The sequence below is a fragment of the Notolepis coatsorum genome (genome assembly GCF_963971535.1).
Source record: "Notolepis coatsorum genome assembly, chromosome: 19".
Lineage (NCBI taxonomy): Eukaryota > Metazoa > Chordata > Actinopteri > Aulopiformes > Paralepididae > Notolepis > Notolepis coatsorum.
Window position 1 is genome coordinate 62,991,391 of NC_140183.1, and position 26,159 is coordinate 63,017,549.

The 26,159-nt window shown below is 46.8% G+C and overlaps 1 protein-coding gene across 1 annotated transcript in view; it reads right to left on the reverse strand.

Moving 5' to 3' along the window:
* Nucleotides 1–26,159, reverse strand: part of LOC311246523 (uncharacterized protein) — a gene marked incomplete at its 3' end in the record, with an annotated part of 36,179 nt that overhangs the window by 646 nt on the left and 9,374 nt on the right. The window contains exon 3 of the mRNA XM_084336673.1: nt 69–218. Coding sequence (XP_084192799.1) covers nt 69–218 — 150 coding nt within the window. The remainder of the gene's footprint in view (nt 1–68; nt 219–26,159) is intronic.

The following is a 26,159-nucleotide window of genomic DNA, read 5'->3' on the forward strand; positions in this document are numbered from 1 at the left end:
CAACCCTCCTTTTTTTGTGGAGATATTTGGACACAAGATGACTCACAGCTCCCCCCCACACTTCTCACCTGCCTTGCCTCTGCCGGTGTAGCACTTCTCTCCAGCGCTGCAGGTGGTGTTGGTGGTGTAGCAGGTGTCCCAGAAGCCCAGCTCACAGTGGAAACACTCCAACAGCTTCTCCTGTTCCTCTGGCTTCTCCGACCACTCCTCCCCCCCACCTGACACCACACAGCAATAAAAACATGCTTCATATTTATTTATTTATTTGTATTTATTTTTACAGTTATCGTTCGGTGTGTGTTAACCCGTTCACTACCACACTACAAAGGGTTAACCCTTTCACCACCACACTACAGAAGGTTAACCTTTCACTACCACAGTACAGAAGGTTAACCTTTCACCACCACACTACAGAAGGTTAACCTTTCACTACCACAGTACAGAAGGTTAACCTTTCACTACCACACTACAGAAGGTTAACTCTTTCACTACCACACTACAGAAGGTTATATTTCGTATTTGCATCGCGTCCCGCTCTGAGCCTTACGATACTCTGTGATACATATTGTATCTCCCACGAATAAAAAACACATGCACCCCACCTGTATGGGGCCCCGCCCCTAATGGTGGCCACCACCCATATAACCATGACTCTGGTCATGAAACACCCTTCCTCTGTTTTCGTCCCAGCGTATTGGATGCGTGCACTATACGAGTCTAGCGGAATGAAAAGATTTAGGAAGATTAATAATGTTGAGGGTTTACCGGAGAGTTGTTTTTCCCTGGATTCTCCGGAACTTGTTTCGGCGACGCATGAGACCTGTGCTGGTGGTTCCTCGGCTGACGACGACGGACCGAGGGGCAGCGTACAAGGTTTGGCTAACGGGTCGGCTTGTACAAAGGTGAGGTCTGTGTCGGTAGGCGTCAATGTCGGTGTTGGTCGTGCTGTGGAGTATGTTTCGGCACCAGGGCCGGGGCGGCTTGGCGATCGTTCCACTGTAGTGGGCGATGTCTTGGCGATCCTGGAACATGCTGTTGACGCTAATGCTAATGCTGTTGCTAATGCTAATGCTACTACTGCTTTTTCTGCTGACGCTGATGTTGACGCTGGAATGTCTAATAATCCCCGCCGCGGGTTTCCGCTTTTCCCTCCTCTTGCCAGCTTCATTGATGAAGGTCAGTCGGTGGTGGGTGGGGGGGGGTTCGCTGAGCTCTATTTACCTGTTTTGCGGGTGAAGGGGCTGACGACGGGGTGCAGCCCGGGGGTGCCTTGGCTAAGTAGCCAGGTAGCTTCTTGTTTGTGCCCAGGCGGGGATGAACGACGTTCCGCCCGGCCGTTGCTTAATAGCATGTCGGCTCGGAGGGTGGCAGTATGGACGAATGAGTGGTATACTGCTGCAGGATGGCATTTAGCGGCGGCCAGTGTTGTGGCTCAGCTGGCTACTTTCCTATCCAAGATGGCGTCGGGTTGTAGGTCTTTGGGTCCGACCGACACTATGAACGTGATTCATGTTTGTGGTGTTATAGAGATCTAGACTCAGTCGCAAGCTATAACTGCGGGGAGGATTCGGATGCTATCGACCTTGGTTGTTAGGCATCTTTGGTTGGAGCAGTCTCCTCTTGGGGAAGAGGATAGGTTTTCTCTCCTCACGACTCCTTTTTCCACAGATAGTCTTTTTGGGCGTTCTGTGGAGGCGCAGGCGGTTTTTGATTCGGGTCCTACACCGCCTCACGCCGTGCAGCCAGGGGTGGGAGCACGATCTCGTCAACGACTGTGGCGAGATCCTCGACAGGCGGCCATGTTTCCCCCGCCAGTGGTGCCCTGGGTGGAGAATCGACAGGGTATCGCGAGGCCGACAGTCTTGGCGGCCGAGGGATCGGCCATTTTGGGTGATTTCGGGGTTGGTAAACCACCCCGTCGTCATTTTGCCGCAAGCAGCCCGCTCCCCGTTCAGTCCGCTTTCTGTTACCCTCAGAAGCGGGGCTCTGAGTGTTTTCCTTTGGCTGCGGGCCGCAAACCTTCTTTGAAGCGTATACGGCCCCATTCTTCGCTTCTCATGGAGACAGGGGCTGACACCCAGTTGATGGCTGAGCCTGGGTCTGTCCGTGAGAATGTTCCGTCGTCGCGTGGTTCCTACACCGCAGGTTGTGGGTGGGTGGAACCTGGTGTTACAGCTGTCACTAGTTCCAGTGGTCAGCAGGGGGACTCGGTGCCTCTTCTGTTGAATGCTCAGCAGGGGTTACCCCAGCTTCGCCCTCGCCAGGCGGGGTGTCGCGCTGTTGCCTCCCACTCCCGTCAAACCGGCAGTGGTCTGCAAAGGAGAGGCTGGCGTGATTTGGGTGGTAGCAATATCACTGCAGGGCTTCGGCGTGTAGGAGCCCATGGGGTCCTCAGGCCTTGCGTGTCTGGCTGCGGAACGTCTCCTCAGCGTGTGCTAGAGGGGTGTTCAGGGGGTGAGTGTGTGTCCACAAGCTTGATGACCGCTCCTCCCGTATCAAACCGGCCCTTTCTGTCGGGGTCCTCCCTTGGTTGCTTTGCACGACGGGGGGGACCGGGCCAATTATCTGCTGTTCCTTGCGGCCCAGCGTCAGTTGACGGCGGGGGCGCTGTGGGATTATGTTCACATATGGCGACGGGAATGTCGCTTGAATCAGTGGATGAGGAGAACGTTAGAGGAGGGGCTGGTTTTGCAATTTGCGCGGCCCCATCCTCCGTTCTCAGGTTTGGTGCCGACCCTGTTGTCAGGGTCAGACGCAGTGACAGCCCTGGCCGACGAGATTCAATCTCTGTTGGCGAAGCAGGCCGTCGTTGTGGTCCCGAGAGAGGACGCAATGTCAGGCGTCTACTCCCGTTATTTTCTGGTGCCCAAGAAAACTGGGGGGGTCAGACCTATACTGAATCTGTCCGTGTTCAATCGGTTGATTGTAGCGAGACCGTTCAGGATGTTGACCGTCCGACTCCTTCTGCTTGCTGTCAGGAGGGGGGACTGGTTCACCTCCATAGACCTGAAGGATGCGTATTTTCACATACCCATTTACCCTCCTCACAGGAAATTCCTACGGTTCCTTTTTCAGGGCGTAGCGTACGAGTACCACAGAATGCCGTTCGGTTATTCTCTGGCTCCCCGCACATTCACCAAGTGCGTGGCGGCTGCTCTGGGGCCTTTACGTCGTCGGGGGATACGGGTCCTGTTTTATCTCGCCGACATTCTGCTTCTCAGCCGTTCGGAGGAGGTTGCCAGGTCTCATACTCGGCTGGTGGTGGAATTCCTCACCAACCTGGGTTTTGCTGTGAATTGGAAGAAGAGTACCCCTCTTCCCAGTCAACAGGTGGAGTACTTGGGCTTGACATTGAGGTCGATGCCCATGCTTGTGACCCTCTCGGAGCAGCGTCGGAGGGTTCTCCGTCACGCGCTCGGGGGTTTCCGTCCGGGAGGGACGGTTACGGCGCGGCAGGTGATGCGCCTGCTAGGCCTTATGTCGGCGGCCCATACGGTGGTTCCTCTTGGCCTCCTTTTTATGAGGCGGATACAGAGGTGGTTTCTCTCTTTGAGGATAGATCCGGTGTGGGGCAAAGGGAGACGGTTGACGGTTCCTTTGTCGATATGGGGGGATCTCGCCCACTGGGGGAGGCTGGGTATCCTCTCCGCGGGGGTCCTCATGGGCAGCAGGGGCTCCCACATCACGGTTTTCACCGACGCCTCTCTCACAGGTTGGGGAGGGGCGTTGCGGTTCCATGTTGTGGGGGGCAGCTGGACGGGTCATGCCGACCCGGCTGTCCTGCATATCAATGTGTTGGAATTGAAGGCGGTTCTCCTGGTCCTCAAACGGCTCGGCCACCTGGTGGTAGGGAGAAACGTTTTGGTCAGGACGGACAATGTGACGGCGGCGGCGTATATCAACAGGCAGGGTGGGACTCGTTCCGCCCGCCTGCTCGGGGTGGCGCACGAGCTGTTGCTATGGGCATCCCGCAGGCTGCGCAGTCTGCGGGCGCTCCACGTTCCTGGTACGGAGAATGTGGCGGCGGATGTAATGTCTCGGGGCGGTCCTCGTCACGACGAGTGGGAACTCCGCCCCGACATAGTCAGACAGATCTGGGATCGGTTCGGGGTGGCCTCAGTAGATCTGTTTGCGTGCCGACGTTCTCACAAGTGCCCCTTGTGGTTCTCGCTCAGCGGATCGTCCCCCCTTGGGGGTGGATGCCTTCTCGACCTTTCCATGGCCGCCCGGGCTTCTGTACGCCTTCCCTCCTGTACAGCTGTTGAGTCAGCTGTTGGAGCGGATACGGAGGGAGCGCAGGACGGTGATCCTGGTCGCGCCGGACCGGGGCACGTCGGTGTGGTTCCCGGTCTTAATCCAGCTTCTGGTCGCTCCTCCTTGGGTCATTCCGTGGTCAGCGACGGCCCTCTCGCAGCACGACGGAGTGATTGTCCAGCCTCCGGTGTTGGGTCAACGCCTGGTGGTGTGGCTGGTGAGAGGGTGAGTCTGGAGAGGATGGATCCCGCGGTGGTTGATACCATCCGGTGTGCGCATGCTCCCTCCACTGTCGCGGTTTACGCGGGCAGGTGGCGTGCGTTCCAAGAATGGTGTAAGGGGGGGGGGCTGGGACCCAGTCTCCTGTCCCCTGGATGCTGTTCTGGGTTATCTCCAGTCTCTTCTTGGTAGGCTGTCGGCTTCGACGGTGAGGGTATATGCGGCAGTCATGAGGGTTTTGAGGGGACTGTTTTGTTCAGCCACCCTCTTGTGAAGCGTTTCCTGCTTGGCGCTCGACGCGTTAAGCCGGTGCGACGCTCCTTGGCTCCGACTTGGGATCTTCAATTGGTCCTCGGTCGGTTGTCCTTGGCCCCCATTTGAGCCGCTCGAGCAGGCGCCGTTGGGACGGCTATCTTTCAAGACCGCGTTCCTACTGGCTGTCACTTCCGCTAAACGCGTGGGTGAGCTCTGTGCTCTCTCGGTACGTCCAGAGTGCCTGTCTTTTCGGACCGATTGCGGTGCCACTCTGCGACCTAATCCTGCTTTCGTGCCTAAAAATATCCGGAGTTCCTTCCGCTCCCGGGATATTGTGGTTCAGGCTTTTCGTCCTCCTCCTCACACTAGTGAGTTAGATGCGGGCCTTCACCTGTCATGTCCAGTCCGTGCTTTGGGGATTTACCTCAGCCGTACTCAGGACTTCAGGGTTACCGACCAGCTTTTTGTCTGTTACGGTGGGGCTCGTGCTGGTAAGGCACTGTCGAAGCAGCGCCTGTCCCATTGGTTGTGCGAGGGTATTGCCCTCTGCTACACGTTGGCTGGGCGGGATCCCCCTGGGGGCGTCAGGGCGCACTCCACTCGTGGGGTGGCTGCTTCTGCCGCTCTCCTGGGTGGGGCCTCGGTGGAGGACATCTGTGCTGCGGCTTCATGGTCCTCACCGGGCCCCTTTGTAAGGTTTTACCTCATGGACATGACCGGGGGTTCTGTCTCCCAGGCGGTTCTGGGGTCTGTGGCCTTTCCTGCTTCCCGTTCTTTGGTCGGGTAGCAGGAGTGTGTAGGTTTGGGCCACAGTGTGTTGGGTCACACGTGGTTCCGCCTGTACGGTGTGTTCAAGGGGTTCTAGCTCTCTCTTGTTCGCATTCAGGTGGAGTTGACTGCGCCCCCCCTTCATTAGGAAGGATGGGGTGACAGGGCTCCCCGCACCCCTTGATGTGGGCTTACGGGTCCTCAGGGGGTACATCTGTCGGGTCTCGCGCCCGCTCTTCCCCATTATCTCGTAAGGCTCAGAGTGGGACGCGATGCAAATACGAAATATAACGAAAGGTTATGTAGATCAGTGGTTCCCAAAGTCGGGGTTGCGACCCAAAGGTGGGCCGCGAGCAGCCACGGGTGGGCCGCGAGATGATTTAAAAAAAATTAAACAAATTAAATAAAAAATAATTTTTTATTTTTTATTTTTATTTTTTTTTGTCAGGCCACTGAACTTAGAAGCAGGCCAGGACAGTGTTTCTAGTTGTATTCTAAAATTCTATTCTATTGTATTCTAAAATGTGACTATATGGTTTTATATTAACTTAATAAATAAACAAAAACGAAAAATCTACTTATTTCAACGAACATTTCAAACTAAATAACAGATTATGCACATAAAACGCTGAAAACAACCGAAGCAACAATAGTATTTTAATGAGGCTATTATTATCATTATTATTTTGCAACAAGTTAGCCCTCTCATAAATAGCACATATAAATGAATAACTAACTTGAACTAACTTAATAGGATTGAAGTGATATTTGGCTTAAAAAATTGGTCGTCTGGCAAAAAAAAATTATAAAAAAAAGCCTGACGATGTGCATTGGGCCGCGGCTCTCTGACGCCTTATTTTCTGGGCCCTGGCCTGAAAAGTTTGGGAACCCCTGATGTAGATAACCTAGTTATATTAGTATTGGCTGAGCGTCCCGCTCTGCGCGCCCTGAGTTCCCTCTTGAGGGATCTTTTCCTGGGACGGGTTTTTGGCGAGGAAGGGTGTTTCATGACCAGAGTCATGGTTATATGGGTGGTGGCCACCATTAGGGGCGGGGCCCCATACAGGTGGGGTGCATGTGTTTTTTATTCGTGGGAGATACAATATGTATCACAGAGTATCGTAAGGCTCAGAGCGGGACGCTCAGCCAATACTAATATAACTAGGTTATCTACATAACCTTTCGTTAACTCTTTCACTACCACACTACAGAAGGTTAACCTTTCACTACCACACTACAGAAGGTTAGACCTTACAGAAGGTTAACCTTTCACTACCACACTACAGAAGGTTAAACCTTTCACTACCACACTACAGAAGGTTAGCCCTTTCACTACCATTACAGATGGTTAACCTTTCACTACCACACTACAACGGGTTAATGCTTTCACTACCACACTACAGACGGTTAACTGCATATGTGGAGTCGCATTGGTAGGAATCAGAAACCACCAGAAAGACATTTAAGATATTAATACATTTTTTACAGTCATCACGTGGTGCAAGTCAAGTAGATGAATATGTGGAATTGCATTGGTGGGAAGCCTAGAGTAACATTCTGAACAATACCATGACATTCCACATATTCACTGGTCATAAATTGCCAACTATTTGAAATTGGTTTCCTTCAAATGGATATGTTCTGTGTGTGTGTGTGATTGATTGATTGATTGATTGAAAACTTTATTAACAGATTGCAGAATGGGTACAGTACAGTACAGCTCAATACATACAATTGTTAAGGGGATGCAGACCAGAGAAAGACTTTCGTCTTGTTTACATCAGGGTCCCCCATTTTCAATTCATCGTAACATATATGACATACATGACATACAGATAGACAGTACTGCTACATCTATATATTTATGACATACCAGATTTGTAAATACAGTACTGTTTGTGATACAAAGAGAGTCCAGAAAAAAAAAGTATATACATTTGACGTAGAAACTGTACATTGGATTGGGTAGGTGGGGGGGGGGGGGGACTGTACATTGTAGGCGGGGGGGGGGGGTAGGAGGGGTGGGTGGGGGACACTGTACAACTGTACAAACAAAACTGTACATTGGAATATTGACAAGACCATACTTGGTAATTTACTGTACATTGGAGGGGGTTGTGTTAGGACATTTACAGGGGCCAGTTTTGAATTGCAGTCTCCCGTAGGTGTTTTTTGAGAGTGTTTTTGAAAGTGGGTAGTGATTCACATTCCTTTACAGCTTTGGGTAGGGCGTTCCACATTGATGTGGCATAATTGCTAAACGTGTTTAGTCCCTTGTTTGAGCCGAATCTGGGTTTAACATGATTTGTGGAGCTCCCTCTGGTGTTGTGATCGTGGTATTCACTGACCTTTGGGAAGTATTTTGACATATACATGGGTACCTTGGTCGTGTAGTGTATCTTGTAGACCAGGCCCATTGCAAGTTGCTGTACTCTGTCGTCTACTCTAAGCCATCCTAAGTTGTCAAAGTGGGCAGGGGTGAGGTGGGTTCTAGGAGTAAGGTCAAGCAGTAGTCTGACCAGTTTGTTTTGAGATGTTTGTAATTTTGTTTTTAGCGCTTTTGAGGTGCTTTGGTACCATGAGGTGCAAGCATAGTCGTAGTACCCTTGAATGAGTGCTCCTGCCAGAGTCTTCAGGGTATTCTTGTTTACCAGTGAGGAGATCCGGTACAAGAATCGAGTTCGTTGGTTGACTTTTTTTTATTACATTGGATGCCATTTTGTCGCAGGAAAGATTTGCCTCTAGGATGGAACCCAGGTAGGTAATATCTTCTTTCCTCGTGACAATATTGTCACCCACTGTAACTGAGAAGCCGTCGGTCTTGCTGAGTTTGTTATTTGAACCGAAGAGAATGGACTCTGTTGTGAAGGGCCAGATTAAAACTGAGAATCTACCTTTATTGTTTGATATACTTTGTATATTATTTATATATACACGGAATATCCCTTTACCTGCGTTCAAACCAGAGTAATATTCGCTCTCCTTATTGGACAGCGCCCTAGGCGCCACCTCGCAAGCCCCCAACGTCAGGTTCAAAGACAAGTTCAGGCATGTCAGAACATGCCCGGAGACAGCGTATTGATCCCAGACAAGGACTGCGGTTTGGGACTAGATAATCACTTAAGTATATATACAGCGCAAGGTGCGCACAGCAGTAGATCACCTGCTTGTCCATCTAAACAAGCCAACGTAGTTCATCGTGTAAATTGAGCACTCGTGCGTTGAGAACATGTGCGAATAGAATAGTAAAGTGTCAGAGTTTAATGCAGTAACGCCAAGTTCGACCTAATCTAATGTGAAGTAAATAGTCGTTCATTTATTGTATATCGTGCAACCACAGTTCGTTCGTGTGTAGCATTACCCAGCGGTTCGTCGTGTTTTAGCTAGTGTACCTTAGCCAGGGTGTGTGGCCTAAATACGTCGCCCGCACCCGAGGAGGCCTAGTCGGAGAACCGTTGGACATGTGCACAGGAGAACCAGCGTCGGCGATTGCAGAACCATTACTGGTTGGATTATATTGATTTGGAACGTGTTACCCGGAGAAGAGCCTCGTTGATTTCCACTATCGTTTGGGATTCAACCTCGTGAGGATTACAACTCGGGCTGGCCTCATGGACAGAGGCTGGCTAGCTGTCATCAGTGCTATCGAGCATTTGGATTACAATTATTGCTTTGCTGCTGATCGTTGGATTTACAAGGACTGACTCCTGTACGTGGAGTCTCTTTATTCTTCATTGAATCAGACTGAGTATCCGAACATTCCTCTACCCTCCAGGCCTTACACCCCGGAGGGAACCCATTGTCTCCAGGCGGTACCAGCGTTGCCTTATATAGTTGCTATTATACGACAGGTGGCGTCAACTTAGACCCATCGTAGGAATCCTGCTATTCCCAGTGACTCATGCTGCTGACTGACTTTATTCATATTCTTCGCCATACAAGCGCGACCCTAATTCTCATTCTGTAACCTAATGTTGCATAATAATAAAATACCCTCAAATACTATTTCTTTGTCAATGCCGTGTTCTTGTGAGTGTTCACCATCTATATTTGATGTACTGTCTGGCCAGTAATTAAAGTACATAACTAGCAGTGGTTTAATCTATCACAATCTTTAATACAGTCAGGGTTTTGTAACCCCTCAGTTACAGACTCTGTTTTGCCCATGTGTAATGATAGTTTGTTATCAGCGAGCCATATGCAGATTTTGCCTAGTTCTGAGCTGAGGGTTTTTTCAACCTGTAACTTGTTCTTGTCAGAGACCAGCAGGGCTGAGTCGTCCGCAAACAGGAACAAGTTGCAGTCACAAGCTGACGACATGTCATTTGCATAAATTAGGAACAGTAGCGGACCTAGTATGCTTCCTTGTGGAACACCACAGCTTACTGTGAGGGGGGGGGATAGGGTACCGTTTACCTCCACCATCTGCTCTCTCCCCTCCAGGTAGGATTGCATCCAGCTCACTGATAGACTATCAAAACCAATTGCTTTTAGCTTGTCAATCAGAATGGTGTGATTGACCGTGTCGAAGGCCTTTTGTAGGTCCAGCATGACCATGCCGCAGTATTTGCCCGCGTCCACCTCTTGTTTGATGTGGTCGTTTAAATAGAGAAGGCATGTGTCAGTGGAGTGGGATGTTCTGAAGCCAGATTGGAATTCGTAGATTAGATTTTTTTCCGCAAAGTATTTTTCGACCTGTTCGTATACAATTTTTTCCATGACTTTCGAGATGGAGGTAAGGATAGAAACAGGGCGGTAGTTGCCTGGGTCTAATTTACTGCCTTTTTTGTGCAGAGGGGTCACTCTCGCGATTTTGAAGTCCTTGGGGACGTGTCCCTGTTTTATGGAGAGGTTTATTATGTGTGTGATGACTGGGATGATGGCGGCTGCTGAGTCTCTGAGGAATTTGGAGGGGATGTTGTCATGGCCAGTGGCCTTGTTAGGTTGGAGGGCGCTCAGTTTTTTGAGTACCTCATCTGTTGTTACCATTTCCAGTTTGAAGTCGTCTTTGTGGACCCCTAGGTTCTTGTAGTATGCTACTATGTGTTCTACCCCATAATGCCCTGAGTGGGAGGGTAGTTTGTTTACCAGTGTTGTGGCTATGTTTGTGAAGAAACTATTTAAGTAATTGGCTACATCCAGCTTTTCTGTGATGAGCGTGTTGTCCGTCTTTATGTTTATGTTTGAGAATCTGGTTTTAAGTTTTTTACTGCAGCCTAGTTGGTTATTGAGTAATTTCCAAAGTTCACGTGGTTTGTTTTTGTTTTCCTCGGTTTTGTCATTGATGAAATCTTTTTTTGCTGTTCTGATCATGGAGTTTACATCATTTCTTAGTCTGTTTCTTTCCAGTTTAAGTTCCGTCACGTGGGCTTGGAGTTCACTGCTCGTGCTTATGGTAAGCTTTGACTGACTTTTACGAAACTCAGAGCATTTTTTGTCTCTGGTTTTCATAGCGGTCAGTATTTCAGCGTGCATCCACGGCTCCGCGCGATTTTTTACCCTGGTGGTTCTTAGGGGGGCCATGTTGTTTAGTATCGTTGAAAATTTGGTTTTGAAGCCAAGCCATGTTTCTTCAACCAGTGTACCATTGAGCTCATCTGACCAGTCCAGACCCTCCAGTTCAAGGTTAAAGGCCTCGCTAGAGTAGGTTTTGAGGTCTCTAGATGTGACTGTTTTGTGACAGCCAGCCTTTTGTTTTAGCTTTTTGCGTGTACAGAATATCATATAATGATCACTTAACCCGCATGCTATAACCCCTTTATTGGCGATCTTGGACTTGTCAGAGGTCAGGATGAGGTCAATGGTAGTCTGAGTTGACTCACATACACGTGTGGGTTGCGTGATCAGCTGGCTGAGGCCGTGCAGATCACAAAACCTATTGTAGGATTTGAAGACGGGTGCATCTTTTTGTTGCATATCCGTGTTCCAATCCCCAATAAGAATAATTTCTGCATCCTCAGCTCCAGCTAAGCAGGCATCCAACACATCATAAAAGCCATTTTGGTCTGGCGGTCTGTAAATTGTGCCGACTAGAACAGATTTAGCCCTTTCAAATAGAATTTCTGTGTGTGTGTGTGTGTGTGTGTGTGTGTGTGTGTGTGTGTGTGTGTGTGTGTGTGTGTGTGTGTGTGTGTGTGTGTGTGTGAGAGAGTCTCGAGTATTTAGATAGTTGACTGAGCTGTTTTGGCATTGACAAACAAGTTCTTTGATGTGAGGATGCCAGTGTTTATTAGTGTTAGTCTGTCTCAGATATGGCAAGGCAGATGTTTATTCACAGTGTACGCTCGAGTGGGGTTCACCGTGAGGTTTATTGTCTCACCTCTGAAGATATTATACTATGAGGCTGATAATATGGTACATCCACCTCTGATGCTGCTAACCAGTCTGTGTCTCTGCTAAAGGCCTCAGAAACCACAAGTCCTAGAGCGACCAGGTTTGGGAGGTGGGTTCATTTTGCCTCCCACTACTCAAGCAAGGACTATTCATGTGACAGTGTGAGACCAATCGACACGAAACGTCACACTTATATCCAGCTGGACTTGCTTTATTAGGACCACCCATGTGGGACGACAGTGGCTCGGGAGGTAGAGCAGTTGTCTGGTAATCTGGAGGTTCCTGGTTCAATTCCCGCTCTCAGGCACCATGTCGAAGTGTCCTTGAGCAAGACACTTAACCCCTAATTGCTCCTGATGAGCAGGTTGGCACCTTGCATGCTCGCCTCTGCCATGAATGTGTGAGAGAAAGGGTCAAATGTGAGGAACAAATTGTAAAGCGCTTAGGATAAAAGCGCTATATAAATGCAGCCATTTACCATGTCTGCCATAGATAGATAGATACTTTATTAACCCCATTGGAAAAATTCAGGTATCCAGTAGCAGCTCAGTCAGTTGACAGACAATAGAGAGCGATAAAACCTGACAACCAATACAACAAACAAACAATGAAGGTCAGCGCTGAAGTAAAAAGTTCCAATGAATTAAATAAATAAATGGTGAGCACTATTGCACAGTGTTAAGTCAAATAGAATTAAATTGCTATATAAAATTACAGTATACAAATTTCAAATGAATTGCACATTGTCCCAATGGGTGGGGTGGCAGAGAGAGAGGGGGGGGGGGGGGGTCATATGGTGTTGAACAGTCTGATTCCATATGCCCACCAATTGCTATCTGAAAAACTCAAGTTCATCGGTCAACAGTGGCCATACTGTTTATCAGGAAGAAGAGCACTGCTGTGGCTAATGGGGATCCAAATAAACTTAAACTGTTTATCCACACGGACCCTTTTTTGTGTTTGTTAGTCTAGGTCCCATGAGGCTGTGTGTAAATTTTTTTTTTATTTTTTTTTTTAAAGGCCCAATCGGATAATGCCTGTAGGATTTCATCATTGTAACCCTAGGGTTTTTTACAGAATTTTTCATTCTTAGGTAATTTAATCCTTTAAGCCCTGTTGATTAGCAGACATCTGTTGGATCTAGTGGGCTCATTTAGCTCTTTTTTAAAGCTAGTGATGTCATGTGAAACTAGAGATCTTGAGGAATTTGTAGATTCCAGCAATGTCATGCTAGCTCACTGACTGCCTGGGTACCGAGCTCTGTACTTTTAAGGGTACCGACCGAATTACATCGGTACTACGGAGTACTGATTTACGCTAGATCAATCAGTACCAGATTTGGGTACCTTTACATGTTTAGTATAAGAGTCAAGTGTAATATACTAGACAAGAGGGAGCCTTTTCCACAAATATATATATTACTGTCCCGTCTCTTGGGTCTTTGGTAAGACCAGACGAGGTCAGAGGAGTTTGATAGAATTTACTGAGGATGGCCAGATAATGTTCATATTTAAAAAAAATTAAAACATAATACATGATCATGCGATTTACTGTTAATAACAAAATGTTCTAAATAAATAACAATGTTAAAATTGAGAAGTTTGGACTTTTTTACAACTGAAATTACATTCTTTGTTATTACAGAAAAAGTTAAAAGCCGTTGGGTACCGATACCGAACTCCAGGAACTGGTACTGGTACCGGTGTCGGTTCAAATGTGAACGGTACCCAACCCTAATATCACATGAAACTTTTCAAATTTTTTATCCCTAAATAACCCTAGGGTTTTTGACAGAATTACAGTTAATTCAACCCTTTAAGCCCTGTTGATTAGATCCCTGTGGGATCTAGTAGGCTCATTTATAAATGTTCTAAGCTAGTGATATCATGAAACTAGAGATCTTGAGGAATTTGTAGATTCCAGCGACACAGGGAACCATTGCTACTGGCAGCTATAATATCTATTTTCAAGAGAACCAAAGCTATCCATATCTACAGTCATTGCCCAGTGCTTATGCTTCAATGCCCCCATATATGCTCAATGCTTAATAATATAATAATAATGCAGGACCTGCTCAGAGGTCTTTAATTGGCATGCAATTATCCTCAACACACACACACACCGGAACACACACGCATGCATTTTCTCTGTAGGATCGATGCGATCCGTCTCTGCGATTAACCCATCCCGTCGTCCTTCCCCCCCAAGGGCAGCCGGGAGCAGACAGGCGTCAACGTGAGCCGCGCCAGGGGACCAATCCAAGTGCTCCTGTCCGTCTTCGTCAAGGACGCCACAGCATTAGCGATCTGTTGTTGTGCACGTTTTTCCACTGGGTTTATCTTATCGGGGGGGAAACCCTTGCGAGCACGGGGAGAACATGCAAACTCCACACAGAAAGGCCTGGGAGATACCCCACCTGGGTACCTGGCATCATGGAAACCTGGTCCCCAAGCGGGAATCGAACCCTGGACCTTCTTGCTGTGAGGCGACAGTGTTAACCACTACACCACCGCCGTTTGCGGCTGTATTTAAATAGTGGCTTTGTTCTTGCAAGACCACATGCAGAAAACAGCTAATCTCGTTTCCTGGTGCCGAGATGAGTTTCAGTGAAGCTTTCCATCCTTGTTCCTTATCCCCTGTCATCCTGTTAGCCGTCTCCAGCTTAGCAGAGCTAAGAGAGAAGAGAGGAGGGCTGCAAAGGAACAGCATGACAACAGTCTGGGGAATGGAGCCATCTTGTTAAGTGTTATTGATTGATTGATTGAAAAGTTTATTAACAGATTGCAGAATGGGTACAGTACAGTACAGCTCAATACATACAATTGTTAAGAGGATGCAGACCTGAGAAAGACTTTCGTCTTGTTTCCATCAGGGTCCCCCATTTTCAATTCATCATATGACACACATGACATACAGATAGACAGTACTGCTACATCTATACATTTATGACATACCAGATTTTCAAATACAGTACTGTTTGTGATACTAAAAAATCCAGAAGAAGAGTATATACATTTGACATAGAAACTGTGCATTGGGGAGGTTGGGTAGGTGGGGTGGGGCTGTACATTGGAGGTGGGGGGGGGGGGGGGGGGGGTTGGGTAGGGGGGGGGGGACACTGTACATTGGAGTACTGACATACATTTGACATGGAAACTGTACATTGGAGGAGGTTGGGTAGGTGGGGTTGGGTGGGGCTGTACATTGGAATAGCCATGCTTGGTCTTTATTGTACAACTGGGTTAGGACATTTGTAGGGGCCAGTTTTGAATTGCAGTCTCCCGTAGGTGTTCTTTGAGAGTGTTTTTGAAGGTGGGTAGTGATTTACATTCCTTTACAGCTTTGGGTAGGGCGTTCCACATTGTTGTGGCATAATTGCGAAACGTGTTTAGTCCCTTGTTTGAGCCGAATCTGGGTTTTACATGATTTGTGGAGCTCCCTCTGGTGTTGTGATCGTGGTATTCACTGACCTTTGGGAAGTATTTTGACATGTACATGGGTACCTTGGTCGTGTAGTGTATCTTGTAGACCAGGCCCATTGCAAGTTGCTGTACTCTGTCGTCTACTCTAAGCCATCCTAAGTTGGCAAAGTGTGCAGGGGTGAGGTGGGTTCTAGGAGTCAGGTCAAGCAGTAGTCCGACTAGTTTGTTTTGAGATGTTTGTAATTTGGGCTGTAGTTAGTGGAGTAAGCGTTTACTAGCCCTTCAATGAACTATAGGCTCTACATTCTACTGACCCCATAGTGACCCCTATAGTACAGTCTTCCCTATAGCGAACTAGTCTTCCCTATAGCGAGCTAGTCTTCCCTATAGCAAACTATTCTTCCCTATAGTCTAACTACAGTCTTTCCTATAGCGAACTAGTCTTCCCTATAGTGAACTACAGTCTTCCTCTAGTGAACTACAGTCTTCCCTCTAGTGAACTACAGTCTTTCCATATACTGAACTACAGTCTTCCATATAGTGAACTACAGTTCTGTATAGCGAACTACAATCTTCCTTATAGCGAACTACAGTATTCCATTATAGTGAACTACAGTCTTCCATATAGTGAACTACAGTCTTCCATATAGTGAACTAGTCTTCCCTCTAGTGAACTACAGTCTTCCCTCTAGTGAACTACAGTCTATCCCTATAGTGAACTACAGTCTTCCTTCTAGTGAACTACAGTCTATCCCTATAGTGAACTACAGTCTTCCCTCTAGTGAACTACAGTCTATCCCTCTAGTGAACTACAGTCTATCCCTATAGTGAACTACAGTCTCTAGCTAACTACAGTCTTCCCTATAGTGAACTACAGTCTTCCCTATAGCTAACTACAGTCTTCCCTATAGTGAACTACAGCCTCTAGTGAACTACAGTCTTCCCTATAGTGAACTACAGTCTTCCCTATAGCTAACTACAGTCTTCCCTATAGCAAACTACAGTCTTCCCTATAGTGAACTACAGCCTCTAGTGAACTACAATCATCCCTATAGTAAACTACAATCTCCCCTATAGCTAACTACAATCTCTACTCTAGTGAAGTAGTCTTCCCTATAGTGAACTACAATCTCCCCTATAGCTAACTACAGTCTCTACTCTAGTGAAGTAGTCTTCCCTATAGTGAACTACAATCTCCCCTATAGCTAACTACAGTCTTCCCTATAGTGAACTACAGTCTAGTGAACTACAGTCTTCCCTCTAGTGAACTAGTCTTCCCTATAGTGAACTACAGTCATCCCTATAGTGAACTACAATCTTCCCTATAGTGAACTACAGTCATCCATATAGTGAACTAGTCTTCCCTATAGTGAACTACAGTCATCCCTATAGTGAACTACAGTCTTCCCTATAGTGAACTACAGTCTAGTGAACTACAGTCTTCCCTCTAGTGAACTAGTCTTCCCTATAGTGAACTACAGTCATCCCTATAGTGAACTACAATCTTCCCTATAGTGAACTACAGTCTTCCCTATAGTGAACTAGTCTTCCCTATAGCAAACTACAGTCTTCCCTATAGTGAACTACAGCCTCTAGTGAACTACAATCATCCCTATAGTAAACTACAATCTCCCCTATAGCTAACTACAATCTCTACTCTAGTGAAGTAGTCTTCCCTATAGTGAACTACAATCTCCCCTATAGCTAACTACAGTCTCTACTCTAGTGAAGTAGTCTTCCCTATAGTGAACTACAATCTCCCCTATAGCTAACTACAGTCTTCCCTATAGTGAACTACAGTCTAGTGAACTACAGTCTTCCCTCTAGTGAACTAGTCTTCCCTATAGTGAACTACAGTCATCCCTATAGTGAACTACAATCTTCCCTATAGTGAACTACAGTCATCCATATAGTGAACTAGTCTTCCCTATAGTGAACTACAGTCATCCCTATAGTGAACTACAGTATTTCCTCTAGTGAACTACAGTCTTTCCTCTAGTGAACTACAGTCTTCCCTATAGTGAACTAGTCTTCCCTATAGTGAACTAGTCTTCCCTATAGTGAACTACAGTCTTCCCTCTAGTGAACTACAGTCTTTCCTCTAGTGAACTACAGTCATCCCTATAGTGAACTACAGTCTTTCCTCTAGTGAACTACAGTCTTCCCTCTAGTGAACTACAGTCTTTCCTCTAGTGAACTACAGTCTTTCCTCTAGTGAACTACAGTCTTTCCTCTAGTGAACTACAGTCTTCCCTATAGTGAACTACAGTCTTCCTTCTAGTGAACTACAGTCTTCCCTCTAGTGAACTACAGTCTTCCCTCTAGTGAACTACAGTCTTCCCTCTAGTGAACTACAGTCTTCCTTCTAGTGAACTACAGTCTTCCCTCTAGTGAACTACAATCTTCCCTCTAGTGAACTACAGTCTTCCCTCTAGTGAACTACAGTCTTCCCTCTAGTGAACTACAATCTTCCCTCTAGTGAACTACAATCTTCCCTCTAGTGAACTACAGTCTTCCCTCTAGTGAACTACAATCTTCCCTCTAGTGAACTACAGTCATGCCTATAGTGAACTACAGTCTTCCCTCTAGTGAACTAGTCTTCCCTCTAGTGAACTAGTCTTCTCTAATAGTGAACTACAGGCATCCCGCTAGTGAACTACAATCTTCCATATAGTGAACTACAGTCTTCCTTATAGTGTCACAACCAAATATTTTTTCCAGTCCTGAATGCCAAATTTCACAGCAGTGTGTGTTGGTATGTCAGGACATAGACATTGATTATTATTATTATTATTATTATTAGTCATCCGTTTTGAGTTTTGAAAATTGATTGATTGATTGAAAATTGCAGACAGATTGCAGAATAGGTACAATACAGTACAGCTCAATACACACAATTGTTAAGGGGATGCAGACCAGAGAAAGACTTTCATCTTGTTTACATCAGGGTCCCCCATTTTCAATTCATAAGTACGTACGTACTTACGAACGTACGAACAATCAATAAACATTGTACTTAGTTAGAAATCCATGAATTTGAGCTCTTACACCAAATCTACATAGTTTTGCACAGCACTATCATGGGTTAAAGGGAAAATCCACCCTAAAATAGCATCCACATGTTTTATTTCTATAATATTGTACAGCTCAGTTTAAACTTTGTGAAGATTAACAAGCCTCTCCTTAAGCTGAACACCGAAAGTGGTGGTGATGTCATCCAGAGACAGATCCTGGAGCTGCTCGTAGACAGTGACAGTGGTAGTAGCTCCATAACAACAACAACAAGGCCCGGGTTAACAGGAGGACTACTCTGGCTTACCGTTAGCAGACGTGAACATCACAGTGGCAAAAACACAGAAAATGTACGGTTTCATGGCAGTAAGGTACTCCTTGCATGTCGCGGCAAATAGCACTGACTCGTTCCAAGTCTGAATGCAATTGGATTAGTAAGCAATGCACCTGTCAATTTGTTACAGACCAATCACAGCTGTTGAGAGGCTGTAGTGGAGCACGTAATAGAAATGGGAATTGCGCGGCAAAGGTTAAGGTCTAATCAGTGATCCATTTGTAAACAAAAAGGTAGCCCCGCCAGCAAAAGACCACAGGAGTAAAACAGATTAATATACAGTATATTCTATTTTACTGTTGGTTAAGAATGTTCTGAATAGTGTATTTTCCATCTACAGATTAATCTCTTCAAGAATGTATGTGAATAAACCCAACATTGATATGGTCAAAAGAATCATACATTGGGGCTTTAACCCGGATAGGTCTGTATACAATTCATGGAAATGGCAAAGGGGACTATGATGAATGGAAGCTCCACATAACAGCCGCCGTGGTGGAAATTGCTACAAAATCATTGCAAAGTCAATAGACCCCTTTTACTGTTTGTAAACAATGGTGACGTCTCGGAATGAGCAGCACAATTGGATTTCACATAAGACTCCGGGGGCAGTCTGGATGAAACCACATGACCTGTGTGCGCGCGAGGCCTTCCATCCAAACATCCCTGGAGTCTCCCCCCCAAAAGACACGGTTTGGAGATGGAAGCAGACATTTGCCTGCAAATACGGTGTTGAGGAAGAAGGGGGTCGATGGGTCCAGGCTGCAGTCTGTAGGAGCCCTGAGAGAAAAGCTGAAAGCTACTCTGGGTGTGGAGTAGGTTTCAGCTTTATTTCAGGGCCCGTACAGACGGGAGCCACCCAACCCCCTCTAATGTACAGTTTCGGATTTATATTTTTTTATGATGTTCTCTCTTTCTTACACAGTACCATATATTTGTATGTCATAAATGTCTTGATGAATTGAAAATGGAGGACCCTGATGTAAACAAGACTAAAGTCTTTTTCTGGTCTTCATCCTCTTAGCAGTTGTTTGTATTGAGCTGTACTGTATTGTACCCATTCTGCAATCTGTTAATAAAGTTTTGAATCAATCAATTCAATCAATCAATCAGCTGTAGAATAATTGTATCTCCCCCTCCATCCCACTTGTGATCCACCGCACACCCACCACAGACAGCCTATTGTCCTCCCAATACCCGAGTTCTGTCTACCCTCCCCCATTCACCCACCTTTCGTCTATGTCTACTCCCCCTAACTCCCCCCCCCCCCCCCCCCTTCCTTACTTACCCCCTCCTAATCCGCCCCCCCCCTCTAATTCACCCTAGCCTCCTTCAATCCTGATCCCTGGGCCATTCTACCCAGAATTCCCCTATAAAGAGCCACGCCTGAGTGGACTCTGAGAGCTCACCTGGGGACTCTAGGCCGGTGTCACTGTTGGGTCGTCCAGCTATATACTCTGAATAAACCTTTGTTTACCAAGTCTATCTTCGACTATCTACAATCATTGATCGGGTTAATTCCCTCACAGAGTGCGGCCCCATTCTTTTTGTGGCTAACTGGCTGAGTATCCAGTGTGAAGAACAGCATGGATTGTGCTGAAAAATGGCTACAGATAAACATCATTAGTGAGTAGAAATAGGGCTTAAGGGTCCGACATTCTGAACTTACTCATGTTGTGGCATAATGAGAATATTAAAAAAAAAAATCTTAAAAAGAAGATTATTTAAATCATCATGTGCAACTTCTGGTCTGCACTGGGCTCACCATCTATTTTTTTAAATAATTTAAACATTACATATAATTTGGACATTCGCCATATAAAAGGGTCAGAATGTTATTGCAGACGCACGATCATGTATACCCTTGGTATTTAATCTGCTGCTCATGTCTCCTGTTTGACTGTCTCTTCTGTTCCCCAATCTACTGTTTCTTGCTCTTAAATTGCTCCTGGGGTCCAAGGTTGCTGAGAGTGGATGCAGGATGGTGTGGTGGAAAATATTATCATGTCATTATAGATCTGTGTTGAGATATCATTTTATCTTTGTACAGCTTGCTAGTCAGACACTGGCTTTAATGTGAGGAGAGGATGACTTTTGACCTAAATCTTTTCCTCTGCTAGCAAGGTTGTTTAACATTCCAGTTAGGAACATCGTGAACATCACCGCCTAGCCAAGGTTGATTCTCCTAACTGGGCCATTTTATACTTTCATCATCATATCTGTTGTTATGTTACGTCTGACAACTGTGTATTTAATGTACGTCTGACCAGAGCTCTTTGTCACTTTGCTGGTCAGATTCAGTGTGTGAACACATGTTGTCTCTGACTGTAAACTGAACTTTCATTTTGTGGCCACAGATGAAATAAACGTTAGGTTATGACTATAACCAAGTTCTGTTAGTAGTGGTGACGCTCGGCGTCACTCATGCACTGTCCTCGCACGTGCACGCGCACTGAATAAAAGACCACAATGTACCTTTATATCCCAATATTTGTCTGACCACACCCCTATCAGCTTACCCATATAAGCAGGGGTGGGGCCACCCCCTCGCCTCCTTCCCAAGCTTCCACCACAAGGCGAGATCAAGGGCTGCAGCGGCGTCGGACGCCAAGCGTCACCACTACTAACAGAACTTGGTTATAGTCATAACCTAACGTTCTGTATCGTAGTGGCTCTCGCTCTGCGTCACTCATGCACAAGGGAGGCCGAGCGAGAGCCATCGGCCGACAAATACACCCCGCTGAAGGCCCCCCACAACCATCAGATCAGGGAGGACCGAGCCCCCCCGACCCCCCCTAATGGAGGGCACCCCCCCTATTGGAGGTTCCCGGGAGGGCGACGGACCCGACCGTGCGAAGAGGCACTCAAGCAACTCAACGCACAGGGTGAGCAGACCGTGGCCTGACCCCACGACTACACACACGCACAACCCGCATGCCACCCGGGAACGAACGGAGGGAACAACCTCGTTACTGCCCCCAGAATCACGGGGTCAAGGGCAAACCCAACCCCGTGGCAAGGCCGTAGCAGCGGAGCGCGAAGGAAGACCCAGACACACTGAAGGGACTGGATCCCCTCAGGCATCAAGACCCCACCAGGCGGTCACTTAGTGACACCGCCCCCCACATCGCCAGCGTATTCGGATAAGGCCCCTCCAAGAGCGGGCCCTTTCCCCCCAATAGCACACCGCCTGGCACACTGACCCTGCAGAACAGGCAGTCAGCATGGCCGTAAGCACACAAAAAAGGTTAACCAACGGAAGCAGGCAGCGCACCGGGGAAAACCAGGCAACAGGCTGTAACCTGAGCCTGGAGCACTGCGGACGAGACAGGCGCCAAAGGAGTCAGCTGAGAACAGCCCCCCCGGCGGAAGGGGCGTATGCTGGCGTTGTTGCATGACCAAGCCTCCATTTAAAAAAAACCCACCCAGAGGGGTTGAGGCAGAGAAGGCTGACATGATTGGCAGACGTCATGAACGTGCAGGGGCACCCTCAACCGGGTAACCCGGGAGTTGACACTGCTCCAACACACCAGGGAATCAACCACCTTGTCGTTACCCAATGCGGTGGTTGTTCCTATAACCCCTCAAGAAAAAACTCCAAAACACACCTGCGGGTATACACTGGCTATACCGCAGTACAAGTGTTTCTGTTTTCAAAAAAGGGTTATCCCAGGCCTACGGGTCGACGAAACATTACTTCGGACCGGGCCCGGCGATACGGGAAGCACAGGGTCACCAGAGGAGGTCAAAGACCACCCCAACAGGCCCCTCTTCGCCATGCGTGAGAGAGGAGCGAAAAGAATGGAGAACCAGCCCCAAGCACACCGTACTTGGTATTCCCAGGTGGTCTCCCAACCAAGTACTAACCAGGACCACCCGAACAACTGCCTCTTTGAACTGCTGCGGTCAGGCAAGCGATACCGGAGTCTCAAGGCGAGCACAGAAAGACTCAGAAGAAGCTTCTATCCCCAGGCCATCAGGCTGCTAAACGAACAATGAACACTACACAACAACAACAACCATCAAACGCACATAGCACACACACCCACACGCACACACTCACTTTAAACAAACACACTGTAGCACCCACTCCACACACTTTATAGCACACACTCACTTTAAACAAACACACTGTAGCACCCACTCCCCACACTTTATATTTATTGATGAAGGATTGCACTACAACTCGTACACCTTACTGTAAATTGTACCTAAATTGTACCTCATCCCATTTCTGCTTTGCACTATATAGTACTGTACATTAGTACACTGCATAGTATTGTATATGTGTATATTGTATGTATGTATATGTGTATATTGTACACACAATGTGTCTCAACACAACAAACCAGATCATTTTCACATCTGTAACAAAGAACCCGATTTGCATGGAGACCAGTGACGAGACAATTCACACATAACTTGCGTCGTATCCTAAATGTAGTGCAGCAACACTCGTTTTGGAAAACATCGTTATTTACAAAACATTTAGAAGGGAAAGCAAGAAGAAGTGTTCAAGGTCTGGTCAGGACCCTTCCTACCGTGAGCGCAGATCAAGCGAAACTGCAGTCTCTAACAAGGCACCGTAGTAAACACAGCCGTCCTGTGTTGTCGACATGGGCAGCGTCGCTGCTCCATCCCGCCACTACGGTCCCCTTGTTGACGCAGTCCTTGCCGGCTGGCCCCAGGGTAGGTTCGACTAACATCCTCTGTCAAAGATGACGTCGTAGTCAGAGTGTTTAAGCATGTTATAGTCTCAGAACGTTCAACAGTGTAGCATTAAGCTAACGGCCGCACTCGGCCGATAGCAGCAAGCTAACGTTACCTAGCCTAGTGACACAACAGGCTCCTGGTAAACACAGCGAGCTAGCGCTGCAGCTAACAGCTGACTGGCTAACACAGTAGGCCACAACTAGCACGCAAGCTAAGCAGCTATCACCTGAACTCGTACACAACGATACGATATAACAAGTCACACTCCGACAGGCCGCCGTTCTGAAACCCTCCTCACCCTTTAAGAGAGAAGAGAAACGAGATGTTAACACAGTTTTACAACAGTGATTTTACCATCCGGCGGAGCCGGTACAAGTCCCATCTGGGCTGTAGCCGACTTGAACATGGATTTTCCGATAACGATCATCCATGCTCACATTTCCTCGTTTAGGGTATACTCTCATTTGCATATGAAAGACGGGGCCTATACGGTGACAGAGAAGTACCCACGCGTCCAGAGATCCTGGGATCACCAGTTACTGGTCGTGTGGCCCACTAGTTGCTATAATGGGCTTCAAACCAAGGTCCTCCGCCGTCGCCTAAAGGCTGAACAAAGGACCCTAATCTGGGGCCGGTTTTCGTAAACATTGTCAGCTAGCCCCCATAGCACTAACAGACAAGTGGAGCTCGCAAGCAACATTACTCACCAACCTGGAACCCACCGCTTCTCACAACAGCGGCGCGTCCTACAGTCCAGCTGTGTCGCTGGAAGGTTTTACCGCAACCAGCCGCAGCAAGGAGGACTGCAGTTGAGAGGCATGTAGCGGCATAAACTCCCAATACGAAACCCGATGGAGGTGTAGAATGATCATCATCTTCCAGACACTCCAGTACGAAGACAATATCGCCGTATTTTCTCGAATATAGTGAGAGAGAAAATAAAGATATGATGTCAACGTATCTCTTGTTTTCCAACTCTCTCCTACTAACAACCTCGTCAAGTGGGGATCTACCGAGGCACTTCCTTGTGGTTGAAGCGAAGAAGGAGGCGAGGGGGTGGCCCCACCCCTGCTTATATGGGTAAGCTGATAGGGGTGTGGTCAGACAAATATTGGGATATAAAGGTACATTGTGGTCTTTTATTCAGTGCGCGTGCACGTGCGAGGACAGTGCATGAGTGACGCCGAGCGAGAGCCACTACGATACAGAACTATGTTTCTATTTTTAATAGAATGATTTATAAAACGGCTCATCGTTTTGTCCTTTAATATTTCCCATTACAATGGTGAGGTGGAGTAGTTTAGGGGTATAGGTGAAGGGCTAGCAAACATTTTGAATTTGATTTTAATCTAAGGGACAAAGGTTATGTTGCGTTGTTAATGTATTGATTGTTTATTTATTTATACCATTTGATTAGGTCATAGGGTGGAACCCCCTTCTTTAGGGGGAGGGTGTGACGGCCCCCACTCTGCCTGCTTAGTGGTGAGTCTGCTGCCTCTCTAGGGAGCATGGCAGAGTGGGTGGCTCGTTAGCTCAATTAGACTCACCTGGGCATTGAGAGCTGCATGTCTATAAACGTGTCTCTGGTTAACCTCTTCTCTCTCTTCTCCATCTCCTCTCACCAGGTTATCCACCACCCATTGAGTTATCTTTTTCCTACTTACACCACACCGCACCATTCACTCATCCATACACTGCATTCATCACTGATTCTAACCATACATATTCATTTTTTATTTGATTGATTGTTTGTTTGTTATATAGGTTCAAATAAATTATTCTGTTCAATTGCTTTCACGTGTGGACTCCCTTTTTGTCACAATTGACCCGTTTGTGACACCATATTTTATCTATTTATTCTTACTAAGGCTGTCAATCGATTAAAATATTTAATCTGATTAATCGCATGATTGTCCATAGTTAACTCGCGATTAATCGCATATTTTTTATCTGTTCTAAATCTACCTTAAATGGATCTTTTTCAAGTTTTAATACTCTTATCAACATGAGTCAACAAATGCTTGCTTTATGCAGCCACAAAAGGATGACCCTCATGCATTGCAAATTTGCATCAAATTCAAAACAGAGTGATGCACAAAATAACTTAAAAGAAAATAATAATTTAAAACAATGAATAAAGTTTGCATGAAATAATAGGGGAAAGAAAACGTACATTCACACTACCTCTTCTACCTAATTTTTTTTTTTACATTTTAGTTTTGTATATTGTTTGGTCTTTACTCTTTTACTGTATGAAGCACAACAAGGCTTGTACAGAACCAAGCATTTCACTATAATGTACATGTACCTTATATGTGACAAATAAAACGAAACTTGAACTAGAAACTGTCAACCTCCCTCTCCTCTTCGTTGTAATGGATATACATCCCTCACCCTGCATGAACTCAATGAACCCTGCGACCCTGTTCTCTGGACCCACCAGCTGCTCTAATGGGAACTCTTCAGCGCTGAACGAAGCTACTGATCAATACTACAATCAATCACAACAGCAAGGTAACTGCCAATTCAGGGTGTCTTCAGAGAACAGGGGGAAGGAAGGACATACAGGGTCATAAACGCAAAGCACAAGGGCAGATCCTCTGAACTTAAGTCATAGTGCCATGCCTGTGTGGCACCACTGGGGGCAGAGTGGCTAACCATGAGAGACTGAACGTATGTGTGAGTTGGTTAGCAAGCAACAGACTGTTTTAGTAAAAACTTTAAACTTTTGTAATGTTGAATGTTTAAAAGTAAAGTTTAGACTGAATATGGGACAAACACTCATGTACTGCGTCCAATGGCTGTCTTAAGGTCCAATGAGCTTAAGGTCAGGATTAAGTGGGTTTATA